The following is a 14,540-nucleotide window of genomic DNA, read 5'->3' on the forward strand; positions in this document are numbered from 1 at the left end:
CTCTGGCTGAGATGGTTCCCATCATTCCCCACTAGCTGGTGGTCATAAAATGGAGTCCCATGGTCATAGAAGCCAAAACCCTGTTGCCAAGCCCAGCAGTGCAGCCAGTTGTTAATCTGCCATATCTGCCTTCTCCTCCTTTCCATTCCCCTCATTGACAGGATAGAGGAGAACACTACCTGGGCTCCCATACCCTTGATGGCCATCCCTAGGGCTCTGAAATCTCGCTTGATATCCCTCAGTTTCCCCATGGCATCATTTGTGCCCACGTGAAACGGTACCAGGGGGTAATAGTCAGACTCCTGGACAAGCCTTGGGAGCCCTTCTGTAACATCCTTTATTCAGGCCCCTGGCAAGCAGCAGACCTCTCTTGATAAGGAGTCCAGTCTACATAACGGTGCCTCCGTGAAAGGCATAGTTGATGCTAAAGGAATAGTTGATGCTATTTTCTAGAAAATTTCCTAGTCCTACTGGGCTCTTGCTAGGATCTGGGGTGCTGAAGTCATCTCCCCTCAGTGATGTTAAGGGATACTCTAACTCCTGAAGGAGCCTGGCCATGCACATGAGTACTTGGGCCTTGGGAGAGCAGTCTTGGAGTCCCAAGTAACAGTCTATTTTGAACACCTACCCCTGTGTCCACACTGGAGTGACCGGAGATGCCGGTCACTGCTAATAATGTTCTGAGGATGAGGGTAATGGGATATGGAGGTTAAATGTTGAATCTTTAAATTTTCTTACAGTACCAGGAAAAGCTCACTGCTGAATCAAGTAGCAGCAAATACAAAGTGCTGTATTGACATCTCAGTTCTGGCTCACGCAGGGGAGGAAGCTTGCTTTCCTTTTGATCCAGGACAATTGCTTCTACCTCTTCAAGACAGAAGCATCTGACAGAGTCCAGAAACATTTATCTTCCTGCTTCCTTCTTCCTCTGTTGATGTAGACCAAGAGAAGGCAAGTTGTCGTACTTCACGGAAAAAAATTGTGGTGAAAGAAGGTGGATTTTTCATTACTCGCAGTTTGTATTTTGTTCAGTTTCCAACTTTTCATTCTTTGATCTTCTCCCTGCTGTAAGGATGGGTGGTGGGAGCATATCTGCTCCATTTATGTTATTGATTTCTCAGCTCATGCAGTTTGAATCAGGAAAAAGGCAGATACCTAAGCTGTTGCAAGAACATCTATAGCTTTAGAGGCTGTTGCGAGACAAGTGTATCACATCAGCCTGAGGAGACCAGAAATGGAGAAGTTCCAATCCAAAATTCCTTCACAGTGCTATTTCTAAACATGTTACCAGTCTGCTTTTTCTGGCCCAAACTGATCCCAAAGCATGGCTTGAAACCAGGGGTCATTCCACCTGGAGTGCTGAGGTGAAGTAGCTTTTCATTACTCTTAGCCAACTGCTTTTTGCCTGTAGAGTAAACCTCACTGTTGGGTGCAGATCTGTGCTGTCCTGGAGAATACAGCAGGTATCTCAAATTCAAACCAGCACTTGGGACCAGACACACTTACAGGGGTGCCTTGGGCTGGTCCCATGGTGTTCTCTGCTGATATAGGAGGCTGACTTCTAGCAAAAGCTACTCTTTAAAGGAGAGAGACTGAACTGACTGAATCCTCTCTAATGTTCTTTAAAAACATATGCACTCCAGAGCTTAACAGACTCCTTAGAAATGGCTTCACTAGTGCTATACATACAATAGTGTGCATATTAAGAGTATTTGATGTGCCTTTCTTTTAAACTTCTAGTTTTTTTCATCATGTCTCTTTTAGCTGCATCAGTCTGCTTAGAAGGCTGCTGCTCTTGTTTTCCTAAATGGTCCTCAGTTCTGTTCAGGCTCATCATTCTTTGTCTTGCAGGTGTGACCAACCTGTTCTGCTCTTTAGGTGTATGTGCTTAGATGTATTAGAACATGAGTTTCATTTAACCTGCTTACCCATACCTACTTTATTTGCTGTGTGACCCATGTGGTCACAGTTCACCAGCTCCTCCGCCATGATCACAACACAGTGGATCCTTTTTGCATTGGCCCCTCATTCTAGACATGCTGGTGCTGCACATCTGTCCTTTTGATTAACATACATTCAAAAATGCTGCAGAAGTGGAGGTTAATTCTGTTCAGAGCAAGAGAAGAAGGGCTCTTGGCTTGGGGGTGTCTTTTGCCAATTTCTATGACTATTTGCTGGATTCTTGTTTGCCGAGAAATGACTTACAGCCCATGTGAGACACAAACATCCCTTTATCACACAGCTTGTATCACCCTAATGGAATTCTGTCAGCTGAGGATAAAATGTGGACTAAGAAAGCAATTATAGAGTGAATCTCCTAGCTGCAGGAAGAGCTGAGAGATGGGGACAGAGTGCCCAGCTGGAGTAATTTCCTGTCTCACTGGCCTCTAAATCTTGCTGGGAAGAGATCAATTTTCCTTCCTTGTCTAACAACATCAGCTCTAGTTACCCTGGTTCAGGATTCTATGACGTGCTGAAGTGTTGAGATCTAGGAATAGAAGGAATAATTTGAGAATTGTAACTTCTTCCTTTTTAACCTAGAAATTACTAGGAAATGGGAAACCAAGGATATGGACCCTTTGTTTGATTGAGTTATTCCCTTTCTTAGCTTCCTGTTGAAGAAGTGGTCCGTCCATCCCAATGATCCATAAAATAGCAGCTTCTGGGCTAGAACTTCCAGTACTACACAGGCCTCCACCACAGCTAACTGCTTTGGTTCTTACTAAGAGAGGAAAATCACTACCCTGTGATCTGCTAGCAGCTTGCCCCAACTATGCTGTTTCCTTTTTTGCAGGGGAGAAGGTCACAATTACATAGCAAGACCACAGGAAGGTCATGCCTATAGTTTCTCATTCCCTCAAGGCCTGTTTTTTCACTGTGTGACTAAAATCAATTTGTCTCACAAATTCTTAGTGTGTCACTGCTCCATCACTCTTTGAACTTCAAAAAATGTCAGTGCACATAGATTTTTGTGCAGTTTTGCCAAGAGGAAGGGCATTATGGGAACCCACAAACCCAAGGCAACACATTAAATGTATAAAATTGACTTGTGTTCAGCTGTTTCCTCGTACTCACATCTAATCTGTTGTTTCAGAGCTTGCCTGTATTCTTAACTGTTGTGTATCTATCTTACTGGAAGGTGACTGTTCCCTGATGGTTTTTAGAAAGTCCATCATGCTGAAATAAGCGTGTTTAGGAGGTAAATGTCAGAGAATGTTAAAGAATCTCAGGAAACAGTGAAGGTGTCTGCTCAGTGTAGAAGCCAGTAGCTATTTTGAAGCCTCCTGGTCCTGCAGGAAGCAGACCGATCCAGTACTAAACAGGATTTCTCAGTTTCAAGTTTTAAATTTGGAGACTGCATTTCAGACCTGTTGTAAGGACCAGGAGGAGCCCAACACTCAGTCGCTGTTTCCTGAGCGTATGAGCCCAGCTGAGCCCTGTAGCTTGAACTTCCAAATTATGTCCCAATCTACCCTGTCCAGTGGTGTAGGCTCTGTTGTAATTGGCAAGATTGCTCTTGCCAATCCTTTGCTGGTTTGCATAACTGTTCTCTGAATCTTCCACTCTGGATTTATGGATGTCGGAACTGTGTGTGGTCAAATTGTGGACACTGCTGCCATGTGGAAATAGTATGTTTCTGTCCTCTTAGCTGAGTTATCTTGTTCTTGGATCTCTCTATAGTTCTTTAAAAGGAAACTGTTGTCATTTTGAGAATGTCTAAAATGAGTCAAGACGGAACAAGGGAACTGATGTTCAGCCAGCTGTCTACTCTTGCAGCATTAAAACTTCCTTGGAGACATCCCTTTCCGAGATAGTTGTTCCTATCCTATATCTTTAGCTTTTAGAAATCTTACTTAATATATACTAGTATTAGCATCCCCTGTTTGTTGGTGCAAAGCTTTCCATGCAATCCAGATTACTTCTTATATTCTGTTATTTACCTGTCCCCCAAGACCTGTATAAGCTTTATTAGTGATTTATGTATGATGTACATAATCACACTGTTAAGTAGTGTAGGCACAGTCTTATCTGTGTGGCCTCAAATACACTTATAAATTTTGCCAGCTATTCAATTTTGATCCATATAGTATATGTCAGGTTGAGTATCAGTCCTTTTACTCTGTTGCTACTATGCAACAAGCTATCTTTGTTATGCAAAATATTTCAGAATTACATTTTTTATGGCATAAATAACTGAGATGAAAGGTGGTTTTAACGCAAAATATATCATCATTAATACATTCAACAGTTAAAAAAGCTACAGGCGATGGTAAAATGCAAGGGTGTTATCTATCATAAAAAAAAGAATTTCGCTTTTGGAAAAGCGAACCAAGTTCAAGTCAGTACAACATGGTAGAATCACAGAACCAACAGGTTGGAGGGGACTTGTTGAGGTCTCTAGTCCAATCTACTCCCCAAAGCACGGGCAGCTAGGAAATTGCACCAAGTTGCTCAGAGCTTCATCTAGGTTGGTCCTGAAAACTTCCAAAGGTGGAGACGGCACAATGTCTCTGGGTAACCTATTCCAGGATGTGTCTGTCCTGACAGTGAAAGCTTTTCTTTCTCTACATTATAATCTGTATTCTCCTCCACTAATTAAAGACCTCGATCAGCATGGATAAGGCCTCTCGCACTGCAGAAAGGGCACCTTTACTGTTGTCATCTAGTTGTATAATAATAGAGTCTGCCAACTATAATTTCAGATTTGCAGATTAGCAGAAGTCTTATGATCTGATTTACTCCCCTACTTTGCTGGAGGCAATGCTAAAAAAAGCAAGTAGAAAAGCTTGATGAAATGGTGTAAACCTGAACAGTGGTAAATACTTATGAACAACGAATGTTGATTTTGGCTTGTTTCCAAATGAATGTTTTGGATGACTTACTTTATGCTGGAAATTATTTGGTAAAGTTTATTGGTGAGCAGATGAATCAAACTGACATTTCCATTACCAACAGGAGATCTGTCTGTGGTCAGAATTCATGGAGAAGAATGTGGGATGATAACAAGACTATTCATTATGTTTAATATTGTCAGAGAAATGAAATAGCTCCTATTATTCATCTCCCTGGGATGGTAATGTATCTCTGAATATTAACACAAAACATTGGGATCTGATTAAAACCCACTGACCTAGCAAGGCTTTGATATGTATTTTAATCACACTCTTTGGGGCACTGAGAAAATGTACTGTTCACAGTAAATCCTCAAAAAGCTAAGATCTAGTTTGCATGTCAGTGTGGTGTTTTGGTAAATGAGTGCACATTCTGTCCTCGTGTGTCCTGATCAGGAGTCCTTTAGGATCTCCCAGTATCACTCTCTTTTTCCTGTGGGACTAGCAGTAGGACTCTAGCGAGATCTGCAGTTTGGTCATTTGCTCATGAGAGGAGAGTGGTTGAGGCTTTTTTTTTTTTTTTTTCCTGGTCTACTCCAAATGGAATATAAAATGAAGTCTAAGCTTGGCAGGATTGTTTGCCACTTGCTGCAAGGTGTAAGTGGGAGCACTAGCTTCAGTTCCCCCTCTGGCCCAGTTGTGGCAGAGACTGGTGCCTTAGTAGCAGGGCTCTGGCTACAACGAAGCTTGCAGTAGTTGTCCTAGTTGTCTTTTCGAAGGAATTTGAGGTTTGGACCACGGAGAGAAACCTGCTTGCCTCACTGAGCTGCAAATTTAAATGCAACATCCAGCAGTTCTCTCCAGTGTTCTCTATTAGGTTCATTTACTTTCCCAATTGTCCATTTTTCTATAGCTCTTCTACTTGCTGGACACTTGTTTGCCTGTCAAAACTCCATGGGGGAGGAGATGCCCAGGAGGATTTCCAGATCATGGTAAATAAATTATCACCTGTAGGTGCACATAAATAGAAGAAATGGAAAAGGGGCTCCAAGGAGAATTTCACCTTGGGAGTCAAAGATTATAAATTTAGTGCAAAAATTATCAAAGTCAAGTTGAATTGAACTGTGCAAAGGGAATTAGGTATATAAATGAATAGAGAACAAAGTGTGGAGAAGCAGACATTCATGTAGGAAGAACAGAGAAGGGATTAATTGTAATCTAGGATAAGGCCCAAATCCTTATGACTGAGATTTCAGTAAAGATGTTGCTAGTGATAATAAAGATAAAACCAACATTGACAGTTGCCTAAAACTGTAGTACTGTTAAGTTTTATGTCATAAACCAAAAGAGCCAGTGGACTTATTTTGCATGAAGTTTTCATCTAATGGATGAGTATTATTATTGACAATATGAAGGGGTAACCATAAGGTTGTAAAATGTATGATTAAATGACTGTTTTTGACTGTAATTACACATTATAAATATTCATGAAAAGCCTGAAAATGAATTGGCAATGTATGTAGATCGAAGCACACACACCATAAACAACCCTCCATAATAGCATTACAGAAACTATGCCATTTATCTTATTTATCCAATGATACAGATTTAAATCGAGCTTCTGCAGCATATTTAGCCTATACCTAGATGATCCCCCACATAGTGCTTCTGGAAGAAGAAAACCTCACAGTTTTTCTAGAGTGGATCTGCAAGTAACTCCATTGCAGGTTGTTTGGATGATCTCCAGATTTTTATGGTACTGCATAGTCTAGTTTTTCCAACAAATTTTATTAATTATTTTGTGTCACTAGAAGACTATCTGTAAAAGGGATTTCACCAGATGACCTCAAGAAGTCCTTTCCAATGTAAATTATTCTTTGGTTCTATGAACAACATGAATTAGGACCCTCTGTTTAACATAACTTATCTGCTGCAGAATCTATTCTGCCAGCTAAACCCTACTGAGCCTCAGCATGGTGAACATTAATAGACTGCTTAATTATCTCAATCAATCAGAACAAACTACAGATTGCCTGAGGCTGCGAAAAGTGTTCACATCCTTACACTTCTGACTGGGCATTTGCTCCTAAAAAATGACACTGGGGAAGACAGACTTTTGGTCTAACCTGTGCAGTGGCTCTTACACCCTCAGGTTATATATAAGAGTGAATACAGAAGAGTGCATGTTGCTTGAATGAATGTTGTAATAATGAATCTCTCCAACTGGGGGATACGACTGAAGAATAATGAATGTAATACCTATAGTTAAGGAAAGAATAATTATTTGCTCTAGCATTGGCTCTTCAGGCCTTAAAGTGGTGTTCAAGAAAAAAATATGTATAGTTAAATGCAGAATAGAATAAAATGCAACATTTGTGGTTTTATAGACTATTCTGATGCTTTTTGCTGTGTGTTTGATTGCTTTCTCTGTCTGTCTCTCTATAGGTGAAGGTGGCAAGATTCTGGGAGAAGGATTATTTAGGCTAAGAAGCAATGCAGGCATAGAGCAAATGAATTGTCCAAGAAGAATTATGATTGAATGTTTTTGTTTGTCAGAATATCAGGACTGGGTAACTGCCTTTCTATCTGAATACCAGCAGAAAGACCTAAAGTCTTAAGACAGGGCATGCTTGTAACAGGACACATTTCTTAAAAAAACAGGATGCTAAACTTGAAAGACAAGATCATCCGGTCAGACTGGATAGCTGTAGTTGAATCTGGTTAATCGGGAAGCTCTCCTAGAATTGCTAAAAACTATTAATGGCGGAGTAAAAACCACTGCAGATCTCTAAGTGGGTGTGATTCTTACCAAACCATATCCAGAAGAAGGATGACTCTACAGGTCCCTTCCAACCTTAACCATTCTGTGATTCTGTGATGACATTGAAACCTGAAAGGGCCCTGGAAAGACCAATATCTCTCTGACAGGATTGTCCATGAAGGCCTGAATCATGTATTTTTATATATTTATAGTATATAAAAAATTATATTTATATATATATGCATATATAATAAGTCAATAGTTTTCTCCTTTTCCCCATTATTATTAAGAAGATATTATTTTCATTCTATTATGAAGAAGATGTGCAGGGCACATCCTGTGGTGCTGGGCAGGCTGAACCCAAAGGTGGCTTTTTGTCTGTCCTGCCAGCCTCAGTGGCCTAGCAAGGAAAACTGCAACAGTGTGCAGGAGAGATGTGTTCTGTTTTTTCAAGTAATCTGCCTGTTGGGGTCAAGGAGTGACTTCTAGAAGTGTCAGTGACCCTGTGAAAGGGGATGAATGAACCAGAAGAGCAGGGAAGCAGTGTCTTCCATCAGTGCTCGCCTAAATAGCACAAGGACAACCCTCCACCTCGCCAATTTTTTACAAAACTGCCTACAACTCCAGTTCTGTCAAATGAAGCCAGAGGTAGCCTGGAGCCATGTATACAGTGCCTGCTCTGTGAGCAGAAGTTCATCTATTGCTTTTTGCTGCATCCCAGCCAGGGACAGAGGCGCTCCAGAGCCTTTTCCCCTCTTCCCTCCCTTACCTGCTGTTGTCTTTCTCCAGGTAGACTCCATAGCAATGAGGGGCCTTTGCAAGGAGTCAGTCTTTCAGCTGTGGCACATGAGCACCAAGGAAGACAAGCCCCTCATGTGCAGCTGTGCCTGCAGGTGAGTCTTAGGCTCTGACCCTCTGCTCAGGCCCTGTTAGCGTGGCCTGTCTGAAATTCCCCTGTTGTACCTTCCCCTTCAGCAGTAGCTTCACAGGTGGGAACTATTAGCTCTTCTACCTGCAGTTCCCACAGCAGATGGGAACTATTAGCTCTTTGCAGTTCAGTCAGAGAAGGTGATCCTGCAGATGGGACATTTTCTCCTTGAAGATGGATTTCTTAACTTGTGGAGGTAAGGACCTAGTTTTGGTATAATCTTGTCCTAAGGCAAAGGTAACAACTTCAAACTTAGTTTATGGTCTGGGGGATGGATGGGTTTCTGAGCCCTATACAGCAAAGCAGATGTGTGTGGGGCCAGGGGTAATAAAGGTGAGCAGAAGAAGACAGCAAGTGCTCGTGTCGTGGTGGAGTTGTTTGTGGGATAGGACTCTAATAGAGGCCTGGGAAGCCAAATGCTAGAAGGTAGGGAAGAGCACAGAAATACTACTAACAAGTGAAAAGACCAAACCTCCTCATTTCTTGTTTGCTGTATTAAGGGTTTCTGAATAGAGAGCTTGCATGTGTATTCTCTTCCTCAATCAAAGCTTAGTAACTCAGATCTGAGGCAGCCTTTTCAGTGCTGCTCAAGTAGAGCAATGACTGACAGTGTTGTCACAGTTAGCATTGTGAAGGTAGAGGCGCTTGATTGCAATCAAGCAGTAGTTTTTCATAAATGTACTACTGACCTTAAAACCGCATCACTCACACAGACATGCACTGACATACATAAAACTCAAGAACCTGGATTTCTCTCCTACGTTCCCAGATGCTGGATTGTTATATGAGAAAGATGTAGATAACAATGAGCAGGGAAGATTTGCACCAGAGAGCACCATTCTATGTTAAGACCGAGCATGGTTGTCGCTATACGCAAGCTGTTTTGTTTGCTCAGCTACCTGAGGCTGGGAAAGATGAAGGTTACAGACTCCTACCTCTACCTGTGTGGATTATGTTCATCATGTCTAAACTGATTTAAGGGCATATGGTTTGCCCTTGCACCCTTGGCCTCCCACTTACCTAGAATGTATGAGTGCGCTGCTGCTTTTGACCAGTCTGTGTCCTGTTTTTCTTCCCACAATGCAGGAGGGCAGGGCAGGGTGGCTTGCTGCACAGCCAGGTCTCATCCTATTGTGTGTTCCAGTTATGATTGATTTGATGTGCAAAGCATTTTTTAGGGGGCAGGGGAAAAAAAAAGACAGGCAAAATTTTCTAACAAGTAATGTCTTTTAATGAATGATATACTCTAGAAAATAGAAACTAGCCAGATGCTGGTTGGTAGATCTGTTTGGGGAGGGGGAAGGCCCTTGCCTCCATACACAATGCCTTCTTTGGCTTCTTTTGGCAGCAACTGTAGTTATTGGAACCAAGGGAGCATCTGTATATTAAAAGAGCCACTAAGGGGACCTTTTTTATTTATTTTTTTTCCCCAAAAACGTAGGAAGTGTGCAGAATATCTTTCCGCTGTCTCATCGGGTAAGGGTGACATGAAGGGCTCAGAGCTCACCAGTGTGTTTACCTGGAAGGGACAGACCCAGCTAACTTGCCACAACGCAGTTCAGTGCTCTGAAGTCATCAGAGAATTTTTTTTTTTCCAGAAGATTTTGTGAACTGCCCTTATTGTACTTCTTTCTGGGCCCTTTTCTGAAAGTGTTGTGTCTCTTCCCTCAAGGTCTGACTGCTAATTCCAGGGAATATGTTTTCCAGAATGTCACGGTAGACTGTGTACAGCTCGGGGTCTAATTTGGGCTTGGGCAGAGACCGTGAGTTGCAGGCCTGTTCGGTGACTGAGTGCTGTAGCAAGTTCACATCACTGAAGAGCACAGTTAGGATTTTGTGTGCAGCTTTGTAAGGATCATCTTCAAACTGCACCATTGCCTTGAGCTCGGTCAGGGTGTAGCCGTTGTAACGCTTGCTATCCTCTGCCAGGGGCTGCACGGTCTCACCAATGTGTCTCACCTTCCACTTCAAGCATTTCAGTTCTTCTCTTACATCTTCTAGTTGTTTCTCCATGGCTTGGAATTCCTTTGCAGTTACAAATCTCCTGTCAAGAAAAGAAGTGGTAGATACAGTGTGGAACTCATAGGTTCACTAGAGGAAAATCAGTCCAGCTTGCTGGGGCTACATGCCAGAATTTGAGGTTTAAAACCTGCTGTGCATTTTTTCATTTTCAAGGATATGAGATGACCTTAAAAACTGTGCCTTGTTTAAGGAACTGAGATCGACAATCTGGCCCAGATATAGTCTGTAATCAGATCTGAAGTAAGTATGTATGTTATGTATGTATGTACAAAGTAATGAATGGAAAGTATAGTATTTTGCTTCTCAGAGAACAGGTTTTAATGGGAACATGCAATCATTACTAGAAAGCAAACACTGGGAACACATAAATCCGTAAATCTACTCAAAAGATTTGATGAGCAGTTGTCAGATGACTCTACCAAGTTGAATTATGTGGTAACTTAAACATGAGTATGATCTCGATACATACCTTTCATGATCAGGATCTTCCAGGCCTGTTTCAAAACACTTTCCCATAGTCTTTAATTCAGTATTAAAATAGTCAGGAGACTGGGAACTATCTTCAGGAGTCCTTGTTGTTGAAGGCCTTGTGCTTTTCCTGGTTGGGGTCAGTGTGTGGTCTGATGTTGAAGCTTGTAAGTTTTGTGCTGTGTGAGGACAGAAGGAATAGAAGGAACTTGCATTGATCCCTGCACTGGCTGGAGAGGAGTCAGAGTATTGCTGTGAATTGGCTGAGCTGGGTGTTAGACTGAGCCTGGGGCTGCCTGGGCAAGATGCTGGAGTTGTTCTTGCACTGAGTGGACTGGAACCCAATGGTACTAACATTTTATTTCTTTGCTCCAATGGTTGAGGATTTGGTGATTCTCCCAGGGCCAATCTAGTGACGGAGACAATGTCCAGCAGGGCTTGATCCTGAACCGTCGAGATCTGGCTGGCTGGTTTTGATGAAAGTGAAGAGCTTTTTGATGTGTTGCTGGAAGAGCTTGACGTAGTGAATGGGGGTATTTTCTGAGCATTATGGTCTCTCCTGTTCCTCTGTGTGTTAGTAACACTTAGAGCTGGGTGTTGTGAAGCCCTGAGGAAAGATAAACAAATACTTTTTCCTTTGGACTGGATAAATGGCTTATAAAACACTGCTTTAGGTCACTATTAAGCCTTTTATTTTTCCCCCGTAATCAGGTTCTCCTATTGTTTGATTTGCTATTCGTATCTCTGTAAAACCCTCTGCTCCGGGCAGCTAAGAACAAAGTGTTAGAAAATAAGGCACGTGAATTCAAGAGCAGTTCCCTCATGGTGTCAGCTTATCAATATCATCAGGGTAATCCATGGCATAGTTGTGTTTTTGTTCTCGAAGTCACAGAGGCTCTGTGAGAACCAAGGACTTGGTGCTGGGAGTGGGGAAAGGAAGGGCAGAAAGTTACTGGTACATGGAGAGTGGGAAATTCCAACATGAATTAGCTACTTATCAATGTCTCCACCTCCCTGTGTGTGTCTCAGTGTTGGACACAAGTAAGGCACAAATTTTGAAAGCCCCCAAATGCCTCACAGTTCCTGCCTTCAATGCAGGAGTGGGGATGGGTGTCACATGGTTAAGGCTTTTGCTATATCACAGTGTAATTATCAAGTTTAAATCAAATGTAGGGTTTTATAATTGGAAGAACAAAAAAAGTCACAATTCTACTGACTGAAAAGCAGCATAGAATAGATTATATGAAAGGTAGGAAGGAAAGCAAGAACACAGTCCTTCCCTAGAAATGCCTTCGCACAAACTGAGTAAACAGGAATTGGGAAGATATTCCCATTGCAGTAATTAGAGATGCTATGGAGCAGGTTCTAAGATGCAATATGGAGAGAGCAGCTTGGTAGAGCAGCAGGCTTCCTACCTGCACAGGGACAGGAATCAGCCAATGCAGCAGAATTCAGGGGAGAGCAGCTTGAACTCCTGCTGCTCTTCACTGTCAAGGCGGCTGCCAAAGGCAGAATGTGACATGTTCGGGGCCAAGGCACTGGGGATGGAGCTGCATGTACTTGTCGGGGCTTTGGAAAGCTCTTAGCTAAGTGAGTCACAGTTTGTCAGGAAAGGTAAAACATTGTTGCAGCTGGGAAAAAAAAAAGACAAATTTGGGGAGTATGATTGCTTTTGCAGGTTCCCTGCTTTTTATTTTATTTTTTCCTTTCTTCCTCCTTTGACAAAAGGAGGAAATTTGCTCATGCACAATATTCTTTGGTTACCTGGTGCAGCTTTTTTTAGATAGGTGGAGAGATCCTGGGCCCATGGCCTAGGATTGTGATGAGCCCTGGGCTTACCATCACTTAGGCGTCACCAACAAAGATATTGTTAAAATTACTCTTAGTAAAATGGCGCAATCATTCCTTCTTTCTTTTACTACCTTCTTGTGAGCAATATGCTCCACTGTAAAGGATTGGAAACTTGGAACAGCTTCAAAATTCAGTCCTCTCCAAACAGAATTTGAAATGAAATGGAAAACTTTTCAGGTACAGAGGTGGATTCTAGTACTTCTTCCTCTTTTCTCGTAAGCATCTGTTTTCTGAAACAGCCCAGTGTATCCTTATGCATTCCTTAATGTGTAAACAGGTTTATACAACTGCTATTGCAAATGAATACAATGCCTTGCCATAGCTTTCCACTTTTTACCAATTACTAAGTTGAGACTTATTTTCCATATAAACTAAGACATTGCTAGTAGAACATCATGCTTAATTGAACAATTTCTCTCAAGGGTGGTATTACAGAGAATATTTTAATTTTTGCTTTCTGTCTTAAGGTACTCTGACAGAATTTAAGATTCAATTCTTTAACAACTATCCAGGGATTTGAGAAGTCTTAAAAAAGATTTTATATAGAGGCTCAAAAAAAAAAAAAAAAAAAAGCCCTAGCCTGATGCTTTCAAAGCAGATTGACTTCGTGTATACAACTAGTCCACTTCATTTTTTAAGGAGGCTTAGAAAGCCATCTCTTATGATCTTCTATCTCTGGAATTAATATTTTCATTTTTTATTTGACTGAAAACATATATACTGATGAAATAGTATATGATACGTGTCACCTCTGACAAGTAGATGGTTTAAAGAATAATTCCAGTCATTTTGCAGAATAAACTCCAGGCCAGATTTTTCAAATGTGTTGAATCATGGCTCAATTTCAAGTCACTGAAGATGCTTTACTTTAGTGCTTCAGAAAAATCCAGTCCTAAATATTTAAATCTCTGTTTAACACGTACAGAAGGAAAATTAACACACAGTTCCCAGTTTGGTAGATGGAGAGTGAGTTGTCTGCAAGCTCATGGGCTGCTCTGGGGTCAAGGGGAAGACTGCAAGAGGATGATCATCTGACCCAGGGAACACGCATCGAAGTGACTGGCTATGTAAAACGGAGGTCAATCTCAGGCGTTCCTTAATTCTCCCTACAAAACCCCACATTCAGTGCATTTCCTTTGGTCAGGTGGAAGAAGTTTATTCTGGCAGGAGCAATACTGCTTTGAAGACAACTAAGTACATGTTTGTCCTGAACTATCCTATAAAATGATCTAAACATAAAATGAGCAACAGCGCTTATCTGCATTCTGAAAGAAATAAAATATAGCCAGTAACTGAAAGGCTATTTGAGTGCACATACAATCTGAAATGCTTTGATTTGCATCTTTACCAATGTTGGACAAGGATTTTTAAAATATAATTCCAGAATGAGCTGTAGGAGATAGCACCTCTGAGGAAAGATGCGACTTAAAAAGATTGAAGAAAAAAAGGCATTTACATAACTGATCTTACTAAATGTTTACAAGAACCTTCAACAATTCACCTGCCCACCAGGGTAATCTGAACATTTTTTTAATTTTGCTTTTACAGTTTTTACTTTTCACTGGCCGCAGTGCTAAACATGGGATTCAGTTTACATTTGTCGTCATGTCTGCCTCAGAAACACAGGAGCTGGTTGATTAAGAAGAAATCTGAAGTTTGTTAAAGCAAAATGTCAGTT

The 14,540-nt window shown here is 41.5% G+C and overlaps 1 protein-coding gene across 2 annotated transcripts in view; it reads right to left on the reverse strand.

Moving 5' to 3' along the window:
- Positions 1–10,015: 10,015 nt before the first annotated feature.
- Positions 10,016–14,540, reverse strand: part of GSG1L (GSG1 like) — a 65,833-nt gene continuing 61,308 nt past the window's right edge. For both annotated transcript variants that reach the window (XM_088523144.1, XM_088523142.1), the window contains 2 exons: positions 11,013–11,618; positions 10,016–10,565 (listed from right to left, as the gene is read on the reverse strand). In XM_088523144.1, the coding sequence (XP_088379270.1) occupies positions 11,596–11,618 (23 nt within the window). In that variant the 3' untranslated portion in view covers positions 10,016–10,565; positions 11,013–11,595. The remainder of the gene's footprint in view (positions 10,566–11,012; positions 11,619–14,540) is intronic.

This window comes from Tinamus guttatus, unplaced genomic scaffold, assembly GCF_059628265.1.
Source record: "Tinamus guttatus ecotype Peru unplaced genomic scaffold, ASM5962826v1 Tinamus_guttatus_pri_ptg000172l, whole genome shotgun sequence".
Classification (NCBI taxonomy): Eukaryota; Metazoa; Chordata; class Aves; order Tinamiformes; family Tinamidae; genus Tinamus; species Tinamus guttatus.